At 35.4% G+C, this 14,452-nt stretch overlaps 1 protein-coding gene across 3 annotated transcripts in view; it reads right to left on the bottom strand.

Moving 5' to 3' along the window:
* Positions 1 to 758: 758 nt before the first annotated feature.
* LOC131068218 (E3 ubiquitin-protein ligase RGLG3) overlaps positions 759 to 14,452 on the bottom strand; it is an 85,900-nt gene continuing 72,206 nt past the window's right edge. For all 3 annotated transcript variants that reach the window (XM_058003411.1, XM_058003412.2, XM_058003413.2), the window contains exons 6-12: positions 2,514 to 2,611; positions 2,200 to 2,279; positions 2,006 to 2,111; positions 1,755 to 1,882; positions 1,482 to 1,644; positions 1,287 to 1,343; positions 759 to 1,171 (exon numbers count right to left, since the gene is read on the bottom strand). In XM_058003411.1, coding sequence (XP_057859394.1) covers positions 1,085 to 1,171; positions 1,287 to 1,343; positions 1,482 to 1,644; positions 1,755 to 1,882; positions 2,006 to 2,111; positions 2,200 to 2,279; positions 2,514 to 2,611 — 719 coding nt within the window. In that variant the 3' untranslated portion in view covers positions 759 to 1,084. The remainder of the gene's footprint in view (positions 1,172 to 1,286; positions 1,344 to 1,481; positions 1,645 to 1,754; positions 1,883 to 2,005; positions 2,112 to 2,199; positions 2,280 to 2,513; positions 2,612 to 14,452) is intronic.

Genomic DNA, 14,452 nt, shown 5'->3' with positions numbered 1-14,452 from the left:
CCTCTAGGTGTGCAAAGACATTGGTTATCTTGCATAATGCTTTGCGACTCCACAATTGTCTAACTTTAAAGTATCAACAAACTCCAACTTTATGATGAAATGTTGATCATGAGGGCACAACCCAAATTGATGAGGAGACACGGTGAGGACCAATTGGGGTTCCATGAGATGAGGCAAACCCTTGTCGTGGTAGTGACTCAAAGTAAACTCTAATTTTGATGCAATGTTGGGAGATGCCAACTAGAGGCAACCTCATAGTTCCTATCATCATGTTTTAGTGACTCATTTTTACATTTGTAGTGCAAACTTGTAGCCTTTGGGCATTTTGGTGTATTACTATTTTTTAATTTTATATCATATGCACATTGACAATAAATTATGGAAGTAATTAAATATTAGTTTTTTCCACTCATGTATATATCAATATATCAATATGATTAATGGCCTTATCATTGTTATCAATATTATCACATGACTATTTGAAATTTACCTATATTTTTAAATTTCCAGTATTTTTTAATGTACTCGTCCCCTTTGCTGTCCCTGCCATCCCCAAAAATGGCCTCAAAAAAATCTGTCCCCAAAACACATCCCCACACCATGACATCCCCCTAACACATTGGACCCCTTCAAAACACATTATAATAAAATAGACCCAACCCAACAAATTAAAAAAAAAAAAAAGCTACATGATGCATTAAATCTGATATATCTTTAAGTGCTTCAAACAAAAAATAATTTGTAGAATACGGCAAAACTAAATAGAAATGAATCAAGGAAAATAACTTGTAATGTACATGTTTTACACATACTCTACATGAAGATGAAAGTTTACGATTTATCACAATGTAAATACAAAACAGAACAATAAAGTCGTGCTATGATGACCTTGGGCATTCAAGGTGTCACACATGCTTAAGTTGTTTGAGGAAACAATCTCTTCACAAAAGTGAGTCTAATTGCCACAGAAATAATCATCTGACGTGGGATCCACATGTCTGTTGTCGTAGGATGCTGTCTCATCAATCTTACCACCAAATTCCCTGAGAAGTAATGTGGCACTTTCCCAAAGTTCACCATCACTTTAAACCGAATACAGCCTCAAACGTGTGCTTATTGGTGTCCGACATATAGGACATGTGGACAGATTCTCACTACAACTTCTACATGTCTGTCAAAAAAGCAGATGCCACATGAATCAAATACGAAGTGAAGGATATCTGTTATAAATTCCTAATTCCATGTCATGTATCAACTAAAAAAGTGGTTTTGAATTCAAGGAATACCGTATGTCCACAACCAAAAGCCATGTCTCTGGGATTTGTCAAGCAAACTGGGCAAGCCTGAAGTATACATATATTAGATTTTTCAACCAAAACTAAAACATAAGAATATTTTTCAAGTAGGAATGTTTTTAATACATAAAACTTCGCATCCCAATACAGAAATCATGGAGTGTGCCCAACAAACAAATCCCCTACCTGCTCCTGGCTTTCTAAGTTAGATGGTCCATGTGGAGTGCCTTGAGGAGTGTGAAACTGAATACCAGTGGAGTGCGGATATGTTTGCATAGCAGTGTCATGTTGAATTACTGGGAGTGGAGGCGGCAATGGAAATACTTCTGGAGCCTTACCCACAGGACGACTGTACAAAGAGACATCAAATAATTTTGAGAAGTGATCCATTCAACCATTAAGAAAAAAATGTCTATTCCTAAAACAAGCAGATCTATAACATACAGAACTAATACATACCCCAAAAGCTGAAGCTCTTGTGTTGCCTTGTATTGAAATGGAATCTCCATAAGTGCAGCTAGTGCAAATGATGCCTCTTTCTCAGATGTAGACATATTTTTAAACATGATACTTGTGAAGTTCACAAACTGTGAAATGAAAGCTATTACAAAATTAAAGCCTGATATAAAGGGGAACTAAATGATTATCAACTCTTTCTTTATGTTATGTGCTCATCAGGAAAAGAAAAGTATTTTTTATATGAATATTACCTGAAAATTGTCAAATACTCGACTAGGGATATTATCATCAAATTGCTGCATTGCTTCCCATGGTCCATCTCCAACTCCAACTAACACTATTGATAAAGGAAATTTACTGCAAAAATGGGAAGTGGAACCTCATATTGAAATGCTAACATGAATGCACTTGTCATTGAAAGTTTTGCGTAATTTTCTTGTTATACCTCGCAGCAACTATAGCATCAATTGTTTTTTGTTCTTGTGGACTGAAGGACCCACTTTGTGTATCACTACTCCTTGTCACCTGTAAAAACAGAAGGGGAAAAGTATTGTAGAAGGATGCTCTTTTCAAAATGAACATGGGTTAGACAATAAACTCAAGGTTAGGCGATATTTAAATACATAGAAACAAATAACAGATATAATAACTTTGACAATTAAGTTAAGACTAGCACAATTCTTCAGTGTTTTATCAAATATATCATTTCTACCCAAACCGAAGAAAAGTTTGAAATTCCAAACCGCATAAGCTTATAACCTGCCCATCAGCAATGATGACAAGAACATGATATTGTCCACCACTCTTCTCCACAATCCCCATCGCAATATCAATAATTGGCGCAAAGGATGTTGGTCCTGCAAAAAGGAAGATCATGGAGGTATGCAAAGAATTAGATCAAAACTCTTTACAAAACCATACACAAATATATATTATTCTTCAGTTTCTTATATACAAGGCACACCTTAAGCCAAAACCCATTAGTCCATACAAAAATAAAAAAGAATTTCCATAGTGCACATGTGCCAAATAGATGAACATATATTGTAACACTTATCCATTACATCAGTGACTGATATTCATGGATCTCTATTTCCCTTGCAGTTGGTCAAATAGGACTATTTAAATATAGTCCCAGTCGAGACATTGAAACCATACTTCCTGTTGGATATTGTTGGTCATTGCTGCTACTAGGATATGTTGTTGTCATTGATGTCAACATGTTCCTGTATGTTGCTCCGATGATTGCAGATGGGGAAGATCTTATGATCAGGTAGGTTGTTTTGTTTTGCTGATCACTGTTTTGCAGAGCTCGGTATATCCTCCGATATATTCCGATGTGATTAGATCTTGTGCTAAGTTTTTGGGATATTGTTTGAGATGGTCTTGTGTATCTTCATTTCAAATGGATCGTGATTTGGTGCTCTGCAAGTTATCTTTCTTCATGACAGGTGTCGATTGGTTGTGTTCTTGAGCTTTCAAATGTTGACGGATGAAGATTTGATAAGTGGTGTTGGTGCAACTGTTCCAGACGATTCTAACGTGTTTGCTGGTGTTTCCTAGTCGTGTCTTATTTGTTTTGGTGATCCGCATTGATCGTTGTGCGATTTTTTGATGGTTTCTATGAACTGGTGATGATTTTCGTGTTATGCAGTTTTCCTGGTGGTGTAGCATGTTGTGGTTGATCTTGACGTGATTTCCGATGGAGTTGAGTGTTTGGGAATTTGTTTTAGGACCATGTTATGCTATGTAAATCATCATATTGGTCCGATGATCGATGTTTGTATCGTGTGATGTAATTTTGTTATTGAGGGTTAAGGGTTTAGCCGACCTTATTATCAAGGTTGATGATTTGTATATATAGGTGATATTGTCATGCGTCGATGTTGTATTTGCATTATCAGAGAGAGGTTTATGTGCGAACAAATGATTCATCCTTTGGTGTTGTGATTGAAGAGAGTTTGGTATTGCAAGGCAAACATCTGTGTTTAACTAGAACTATAATCACGCATTTGGAGATGTTATTCTTTCAGTTCATTTCTTCCAGATTGTAGTCTGAATCTTGTTGTAAGTCAGTGAGACTTCATTGGGGGTTGTAGCCTTCCGGGCCATTATCTTTTGAGCAGTGAGCTCTAGGCAGTGTGTCTAAATGCATGTGCATTACCCATTGTAAAAATTTCACATACTGCTGCAGATTATCATCTTACTGTGGGTAGGTTCCTACCATGGTTTTTCCCTTAACCGGGTTTTCCACGTCAAAATCCTAGTGTTGTGAGTTGTGCTTTCAATTTGCTTATCTATCTTATATTGCAGTTTATCGGATCTATGTTTTGTGATTAAGTTCTATATTCCGGTGAAGACTGATTCACCCCCTCACCTGCCCCCTCTCAGTCTTCCTTCTTGGCTGTTGCTAATACTTCCATGCCAACTTTGTGACTATTTTTATTGCCTCTTTCAAAAACTAGATCATTTGCATTCTCGCTTGCACCGCATCTCCCCTAATTGTTATCATATTTCTGCTGTGAAGCATCCAACCATAGTTTGAAAACTCAGACTTGGCAAAAAACTCAGCAGACCAATAAATTTTGACTAGGAATCTAGAGTTAGCAAAACCTTGGCATATTAAAAAATACATAATGATAAATTCATAAGATAAACTTAGATGACAGGCAAAATGCCCTAGTACCAGATTGTGGGAAAAACTCGCAATATATTGAGAGATCTCAGTTCTCACTATCCCACTTGATATTTTGGCAAAAATAATGGTGACTGATATTTTACCAAAATTTCAGCCAATATATCACAACATTTTCCCATTTTCAAAATATTCCACTTTAATCCAAGTTTATCCACTCCATTCCAATTTTATCTGATTTTTCCAACATAAAAGGCAGGAAACTGCAATTGTTTCTCATTTAAACTGCAACCGGTCTAATATTTTCTACAACAGGTGAATATCTGCATTTAGGTTTTCCTGAGTCGGTTTTTGCCATTTAGAGCTTAATACTTTTGGTAACAAGTTATCATTAAAGGAGTCCACGAGGATCCAAAGGTATTTGTCAACAACTATTCACTCAAGACAAAAGATATCCGGGTATATCTTTTAAATTTTTAACGACTAATTTTTTATTTTGATAAAAAAAAATATTGGTTAAAACCCTAACCCTAAATCCTGAAACTTTTTCAGGATTAGATATTTTTAAATGGTATGCATTATGCTGTATTTTTTTTAAATTATTATATAAATTATAAAAACTTAAAGCTTTTAAGGAGAAACCATAACCTTAAACACTGGTTGAATTTCAATAGTATGCTATATATTTATTTTAATAATAAATCAAAGTTTAAATATTGGAATTATTAAATAAAACTTAAAATGTTTTTTTATATTTTTTATGGCCAAAGCTTGAACCTAAACCATTAATTTTTGTAGGATTTGGGTTTTTTCTTTTTTTGATATTAATAATAAGCTTACATAAAACGTTTACAAAAAATGGCAAAGCCACATTGCTACCAAACAATCCAAACATTCGAGACCTTAAATAGTAGTAAACCATAATAATTCAAACAACTATTTATGATTCTCCACCCCTGTGCCTACATAAAGCATACTACCCTATTTCTGCTATGAGTAATAGCCATACATACAAAAAAAGACAACCTCAACACCCAGCTCACAATCGACACTTCTATTGATTTGAAGATTCACCCGGTAGCCTTCCTCTGCTTAACTAGTAGTCTTCTTTCCTAAAAACCTGTTTCTTTTTGCTCTTCTTCTTTTCCACAACCTCCTAATCCTGGAGTGCAAATTCCATGTTCCTTAGATACTCTTTGATATGGCTCCAGCCTTCCTGAGCTTCAACTCTTCAAACCTCAGGATCATCATCTGCTCCCCATACCAAAAATGGCCTAAGAGGGGGTTCGAACTCAACAACATGTATCCATTCACCACTCTTGGTGATGAATCCTTCACCCGGACGAGCCATGGCAAGGAAAGTGTTCAACCCCTCTTTCCATTCCTCTCTCACACACTCCCTCATAACCCACTTCACATCTTCCTTCGATCCCAACTCCAAACACCGAGCCAAAAAGAAAGAAGCCACATCCCTATTTGTGCGAAATCTGAAAGTGGACTTCATGTAGGCCTCACCAAGAAACATATCCACCATCCTCAAGAACTAAGGGTCTTCTATCTTGAAAATATTTCCCATTCTTTCCTCTGTGATGATTCCTTTGAATGCCCCTTGCTGCTTCGACATGCTCGATGAAGATTTGCCTCCATCATGGCCCGGATCTACAATTTGTTATCTCTCAAACACCCTGTTTAAACTAGTGCACAAAACAAGAAAACTCTGCTCAGAGAGAGGAAATTAACAAATGAAAGAGGCCTCGGATTTTTAAAACCAGTCCCTCAACACCTCTATCACAACTTTGTCAAACGATTTGAAAGTTTTGACAACCTTAGCAGTGACGACATCCTTGACTACTAAAAAAGCTTCGTTCGCACCACTCTGTTTTGGGTGAAGAAAACTGCCCACACAACTTACTGACAAGTCTCGTGGGTTGTGAGACATTGCATACTCTCTCTGTGCAAAACGTCATATCTCACCTGTCCCAACATATTGTCTTATCGGTCATAAACCCTATCTTTGGGGGTGGTCTAAAATTTGAAAATTTGAATCCAACTCAACATCGCCACATTAGAAAGAGCCTCATCTCACTCAGCACGGAGAGTAGCCGCCTTATCTAAATCTTGGATATTTGCCCCCCAGAAACACAAGCCCTTCTCTCTCTCCACCCCCCAATTTGACAATTCATCTACCTCCACATTCCCTTCCCTCCTAATATGTGAGATTTTAAAATTTTGAAAAAGGTTTAATTTGGAAAAGATAAGGCGAATGAACTTATTCAATTTCCAATTTTGTGCCTCCCCTTTGGCAATTGCATTTACAATAATTTGTGAGTCACCTTCAAGGTGCACATTCTGAGTTGATAGTCGTAACGCCAAATTAACAGCCAAAACCATTGCCTACGCTTCAGCTTCATTATTTGTTCCATCATCCAATCTTTGAGCTCCTACCACTAAAATCTTACCCGACTCATCTCTAGCAATGCAACTAGCACTTGAAAGCCTCGGATTACCCCTTGACACCCCATCAAAATTAATTTTAGTCCAACCATGCTTTGGTTTCTGCCATTTGGATTCCTCTGCTTTGTTAGAAATAGGATCAGCCCTATAAGGCCCAAGGGTTTGGGGGTTTTAATAGTATGCTATATTTGAATTTTATTTCAATAATAAACAAAATTTGAAATGTCATTTTATTATGTTTTTATGGCCAAACAAAACTTTAGGGTACAGGGTTAAGTTTTTGTTTTTACTCGCTTATTTTGTATTATGTTATGTAGCTTAGGGACAGGAATTTAAAATATTTTAATTTTGTAAGCCCTATTCCTAATTGTTAACTCAAACTCTGAATTTTTGCAAGTTTACAATTAGGTTTAGGGCTTTTTGTAAGTCTGAGTCTGCAAACTATGCTTACAAGTTTTCCTGTAAGTTTTTGTCTACAATATCAACATTAGTTTCGAAAGTCTTCCCTAATGTTACTTGATGCTTACTTGTTTTCCTTGTCATCTAGACAATCACTTTTATTTTGGGGGGTATGATGCAGTTAATGTACAATACCTATTAATGTTTCAATAATACAGTTTATCTGACTACATATTAATTTTTTATTGCTTCAGGTGGTTATAAGAGTTAGTTGATCGTTCTATTCCTCCTAACAAATATCAGGTCCTTTAAATAGATTTTGTATCATCAAGGAAAGTAATATGATCTAAATATATCAACTCTAAACCTTGGCTAACCATCTCAGGTCTACTTCTGTAATAACTTCATGTGCAAATAAACATGTACTTTTACTCCTTTGTGTGGTATGCATGTAATGTCCCTTTATAGGACATTTCTTATTTTCTCCTTAAAACAATATTACAAGTTCTAAATTGATAATTGAATTTATATTTATAAGTATAACTTAAATAAAAATCATGAATTTTATTATAATATTCAAATAATTTTGAAAATAATCTTGATTTTCTGCTACGTTTCTTCCAATTTGCAGTTATTTCCTTAGATGTTTAACTCTGATCTCTGGTCAAGTTATGGGCTTCCATCCAATAACTTGATAGGAGAAGTTAAGGGTTTTTTCATCCTTAATCTCTTGATTTCCCTTGGTTTTCGTACTCATTGGCTGCAGAATTTATTTGCAAAGTCACTTCATATTTCTTTCCATTGATTCATGTCTTCTTCTAATGGAATGATCTCCCATATATATCCAATACTCACCACTCTTTGAATGCCTCTTGATATTTATTAAAATTAAACTTTAATAATAATTTTACTTTCCTATTTCTTAACCCACCCTTGAGGAAATCGCACCATGTTGACCCATTTGTGGGTTTTAAGAAATTGCCGCCCCTTCTATTAAGTTCACTTAGGACTGAAAACATTCATTTCTGGTAGAACATTTATAAAATCCATTCCCTATTTGGCAACAATTGTATTGCAAAGATCCAATTTTGGTTGGCCCAACATTTGCACAATGTCATGGCTATCTCTTTGAGTCAAAGGAAAGGGATGAGCTTCCCATATATTAAGCTGAGGATTAGAAGCATGACACACATCTATGACCTTAAATGCAATGTCATTTTCTGAAATAATATTATATTCTTTTGGTCTTCTCTTGAGGTCCTCACAAGCTGTAACTAATCCAATTAGAGAGTTCCCGAAATTTCAAAAAGTTCTTTCATTTCATTTTCACCATGGATACAAGGTAATGAATACAAACTCTTGATTGTCATTGTTGACATCCAAAATGATAGCAAAATGTTGCACCTCCGTTACCATGAATTATGGGAGTATTGTGAATAGCAGGACCCCACTTCTTTGTGCCAAGCCAATTTTGTATCTAAGTAAAGGGATCTAGGTGTCCTTCACTGCAGGTTATATGTTTCACTTCAATTAGCATCAAGCTCCCTGAGGTGACTATATCCATTTTAACTTCAAGTGTTGTGGGATGACAACAAGGTTAATGCATCCATTGTTTTTCAATGTACATGTTGGTCTTTCCAAGAGGAAAACCAAAAGTCTCATTCTTGTGACTACAAACTAACCCATCAACAAGCTCATTGGTCTTGTAACAAGGGAGTTCAAATGTCCCCGGGTCAACTTCCATGTTGTCGGTATGCATCATCATGGAGTTTTCTTGTTAAACTTGCAATTCCTCCTCATGGGGGTCAATCTTAGATGAATCATTCCTCATAACAACATAACTAATATCTTGCACATCATCATCATGTGGTCCAATCATTTCCATACCTTGCAAATCATTTTTACAGGAATCAATTACTTCCATACCTAAAAAATTGGACGGATGTTTCTTGGACATTGTTTGCAATTATTGACACATCTTCGACATATAATATTGGCTCTTCTTCTTTGGTTTTAGCAACTTCTTGTGATTCTGATTCTAAATTTTCTTCTGCTGTAATTAATCTTGGATCTTGCTCCTTGATCTCCTCCTTGGCCATTTTTTTATGTATTCATATAAATCTCTTTTGTTGGAATAATGGTTCCCAAGTGCCTCCAAGTACTCATCAAGGGGAATACTAGCTTTGAAATTTTCTGACAACTTCAGTGCTTGTCAATAATTTTGGGGGCCTTGAGCTTGTACAATAATTCTTGAATAGGATCCATGTCCTCTATCTTTCGTAGCCCTTCAAATCTCTTTGATTAAAATGCATCCATTATTTTAGCTTTACCACGCAGGCTAGCAGGATTGCTGCTCTAATACCATTTGTAATGTCCCTTTCTAGGGTAATTTCTTAGTTTTTCCTTAAAACAATATTACAAGTTCTAAATTGATAATTGAATTTATATCTATAAATATGACTTATGTAAAAATCATGAATCTTATTATGATATTCATATAATTCTTAAAATAATCTTATCTTGATTTTTCTGCTATGTTTCTTCTTCCAATTTGTAGCTATTTCCTTAAATATTCAACTCTAATTTCTAGTCAAGTTATTCATCCAATAACTTGATATCAGAAATTAAGGGGTTTTGTCCTTAAATCTCTTAATTTCCTTGGAGGGTTTTCGTCCTCTTCGGCTGTGGTATTCATTTGTAAAGTCACTTTATATTTTCTTCCCATTGATTCACGTCTTCTTCTCATGGAATGATCTCTTATATATATCTTATTTGTCCAAGAGTCACCACTCTTTCAATGTCTCTTGATATTTATTAAAATTAAACTTTGATTATAAATTTACTTTACTATTTCTTAACCCTTCCTTGATGAAATCACACCATGTTGGCCCAATTGTGGGTTTTTAATAAAATTCCACATTAAGTGCCCAATGAATAAGGACAATTCCTTGGTTTTATTATTGGTTTACTATCATTTCTAGGCAGGGGCATTGCAATGTGTTATTAATTATGTTCATTATTTCTAGTGTTCATTTTATTAGACAAGACAGTAAATAATTGACAACTTTCTTCACTCATTTACTTTCCAACTTTGACTCTTGCCTCAACCAGCCTTTGCTTCTTTGTTAATGGGTCCAAGTAATCTACCCTTCTTGTTTGAGACCTCACGATTGCCATTACTTCATCCTCATCAGCTACATCAATCATATTGATGTCTGGCTTGCTTCAAACAGTTGCCATCTCCATGATCATCAAGTCTACACAATTGGTAGGGAAGTTTGGAAGTGCTGTGATTGGTAGAGCAATCTATTGCGAAATAGCCCCACTTATTGCACTTCTAACACTATATAATTAGTTGAACTTGACCATTGTACTATATTCATCTTCTAGCTCTAATAACATTCTCACATCTATTGTCTCTTTGGTTTAGATATCCATCAGGTGATGTATTTGTAGATGTGTTCTAGGAGTTGTTTAGAGCTGATAGCTCTCCTTGAGCAAATAATACTTGGGCACTTTTATATTTTGGATTGTATGGGGAATCCTTAATTGAATGACCTAGGACTTTACATATCCCATACAAGATTTGCTTGGGACTATTAGATTTAACGAGACCTATTCTATCGTCAGAGCACCAAAAATCACTCCCTTTTTGTATGTCCTTTAGAGCTTCATCATTCTCATCATATCTCTGCAAAAATCTTGCAAAGATCCCACTTCAATAATCACTTGAATTAGAACCATCTTCACTTTTCCTCAAGTATGAGGATTTCTTGATTTCACTCTGTATTTCCATCACACAATTCTATGCATCCTTGTATGATACGGGAAGTACTATTTTCATCTTGTTTCACCAAAAAATGTACCAACCCTTGTGATGAACCATCATCTCTTTAACCCATTGGCTAGTTCCTTGTCCAATCTACTCAATAATTGTTTGAGGCTAGTGTCATACACTCATACATTTTCATACTTACCATATGTCAATTGTTATACATTTTGGCAACAATCTTATCATAATCCCTCAATACTTTCAACTCTTGTTTAAATGCCTTCTTAGTCTACCCCAAGTAGCTTTCTCAACATCTAGAATATCGATAGACCAATCAATCATCACTATTTGTGGTGTCGCTAGAAAATATCTCACAATAGCATTGGTCTATCTACACATTTTGGTCCATATGGTAATACAAATCCTATGTGCCTTAGAGGGTCTTCAAAATCATCTCCATTGAACTTCATCAATTCTTCCTTTCAACATTCAAACTGATCAAAGGAATCATCATTGCTTGATGTGACTACAATATCTAGAACTTTCTGAAGGAGTTTTGGTAGAGACATTCCTTTGCTCTTTAAGAACTCTTGAACACATTCAAACCCTTGACCCTTCCAAGGACTTCAATGATCTAGACACTACTAATACTAATACCACCTTCAAGTTCTCTTTTTCCCACTCTAACCTGTCTTGGTGTTTTAGGCTTGAGTTCATCAATCAGCAAATCTTCAATGCCTAAGAGATTTCTTTCATGCACTGACTGCCCTTCATTTGCTGAAAAACCCTTGGACTCAGTTTCACCACAAAGGCTTCCCTCATCTACAAGAGGCTTAGTAAGTTCCGAAGATTTGGTTGTTTCTTCCTCCAACTGAACTTGATCAACGAAAGATCAATGCACCTATCTTCAAGAAGAGGGAGTTACCTAATGTTTGCCCCATTTTTAACTTTGTGATGTCCCCTTGTTGAAATAGGATTTATTAATAAATAATAATAAATTTAAAATATAAAAGAATAAAAATAAAATTTAATATAATTAAAATCAAGTTTAATGAATGGTCAAAAGGCATGAAATGAAAAATTGTGACTTCCTCAAACATGAGATATAAAAGGGAGAGAAGAGAACTTCATTTGGGGGAAAAGGGATGAAGGAAGAAAGAAACAAAGGAATCATGGAAGCAATTTATAGGAAGAAGATAAGGAAGTGACTCTTTCGAAGTGGCAGAAATGATGAAGGGTTGTGACTCTTTTGAAGGGTGGTAATTGTGAAAGGTAGTGATCATTATGAAGAGGTGTGACTCTCCCTCACATTGGAGGATATGAAGGGGAGAAGTTTTCATTTGAGAAGGAAGGATCCATGAAATAGAACAAAATATCTTAAGCAGTAAAAGCAGAATTAGAAGCAGACCAAAATCAGAATTATAAGAAAATCTGGAAGAATGATATGAACATTTATCAAAGAGAAGAGAACACAAATACAAATCTGCAAACACTAATCAAGCAGGCATCAAAGGAAAAGAAGAGGAAACATTAAATCAATAACCAGAGAATCAGACCTGATGGAATAGAAAGGATTCACACACACACACACATATATCTGAGTATTAGGCAGCAGATCAGATTGATATAAACAGCAGACCTGTGCATTTACAAGATGCTTGGGCAAAAATATAGGAATACCCCAACCGAGGACATTACAAACTTCACCGAATTTTAAAACTTTCCTTGATGGTCAAACTGGCAGGCATCACTAGGTCATTTATATTCTCAAAATGTCGATGTCTCATGTTTTCCACATTAGTGACCATAGCCATTCACCTCAGAAAATGTCACAAATTGATCAAGTTGTTTGTGTGCCATTTTTAATGTAGCCCATGCATTCTTTAAATTGTTATCAAGAAGACACAATTGTATGGTGTGGTAATTCGCAGAAATAATTAAATTTGAAGATCCATTTGACCTGGAACAAAATTGTTTTACAGGCATAATCATATCTCCACGACACACAGTGTGGCAAATTTTGAAATTCCTCTCCGTTTGGGAGATAATAAAACAACCATTTTTCTGCAAACGGTTTGCAAAAATGATTAAATTTGAAGTTCCATTGAAGCTAAAACAAAATAAACTCAGAGAGGAGTTTGTGGGACCATTCTGTGCAGCATGGTAAGTTTCAAGCAAACTATGATTCTAGTTAAAAGAGAATAAATTAACTAAATGAGTTGAAGTGCCCCTTTGTTTCCCACTGAATATGTGGAGGATTTGTATTCACTCACCACTGAATAAGTGGAAGAGTTTATTTTCATTTCCAAAATTGCACATGCACTCCACTGAATAAGTGGTATTGGCTGGCTTGCCGCATAGTGCTTTACTTTCAATTGCTGCAATTTAATTTGATATGTAGATCCTTTCACCATACATTCTCACCTTGCTCATCATGATAACTGGTTGATTAGAAAGTGAAAAGGATATTGCATGGTAATCTCACTTTCCGTTGATGTGATTTTTAAAAAAAATCTACGTAGTTAAAAAGTTACTAGACGAAGGGTTTTCATCCACTAATCAGCTGCGGAAATAAGGGGGCTTTCATCAGCCAGTCTACAATGAAAGATGAACAAAATATCCAACATGTTTGAAGGAATGACTTGTGAAAATAGGCATGCATCCCTTGGCAAAAGGCCTTGTTTGTATAGCCTCTTGAATGCCTGAACTTCCCTCCAAAAAGGTGACTTTTCAAATTCATAAATGGCTCCCTTAGCACCCAGCTTTCCCTCCAAAAGAAACCTTTTCAGTTTCCTTTTCACAATGCCATTTTAGAAACTAAAACTTTATTGCATATCACAAGGGCCCCATATCCTAGGCACCCACTTTAATAACACTCAAGTGCTCACTTTATGACAACTTGCAAATAAACACACTTAAATATTATATAGTCATTTCCCTATGTTACTTCCCTAAGCCCACAAGAAATGGAAAATGGGCTTACAAAACATCCTAAAAGCTTGTTGGAGAAGGGGATATGACAATCGATGAAAGGACTTTATAAAATTGGACAATTCATTTTCAGATGTAATACAAACCGCACAAAAGTCAAGTTATAATTCCAGAAAAGACACCTGACTACAAAAGATTTCAAAATTAATGAAGATACATCTCAAAATAATATCAAAAAAATATTTCATTTGCAGTCTATGAATACTTCTTGTGCTACTAAATGTTACAAAGGACCATCCTCGTGTTTCATATGAGGTTAAAGAAGACTATGAAAAAATCAAAAACACTAATGAAGGGTTAGAAAAAGAGAACAAAATGTGGACCCCACAAAACAACAAGAAAAGAAAAACATTAGACAATGCAAAAAAGGAAAAAAATAAATCAAATAATAAAGTCCAAAAATTATATATCTTTATTGTATGGCCTAACATTTCACTTCCTACCATA

This window comes from Cryptomeria japonica, chromosome 1, assembly GCF_030272615.1.
Source record: "Cryptomeria japonica chromosome 1, Sugi_1.0, whole genome shotgun sequence".
In the NCBI taxonomy this organism is placed as follows: Eukaryota; Viridiplantae; Streptophyta; class Pinopsida; order Cupressales; family Cupressaceae; genus Cryptomeria; species Cryptomeria japonica.
This window is presented reverse-complemented; position numbering and strand designations above follow the sequence as displayed.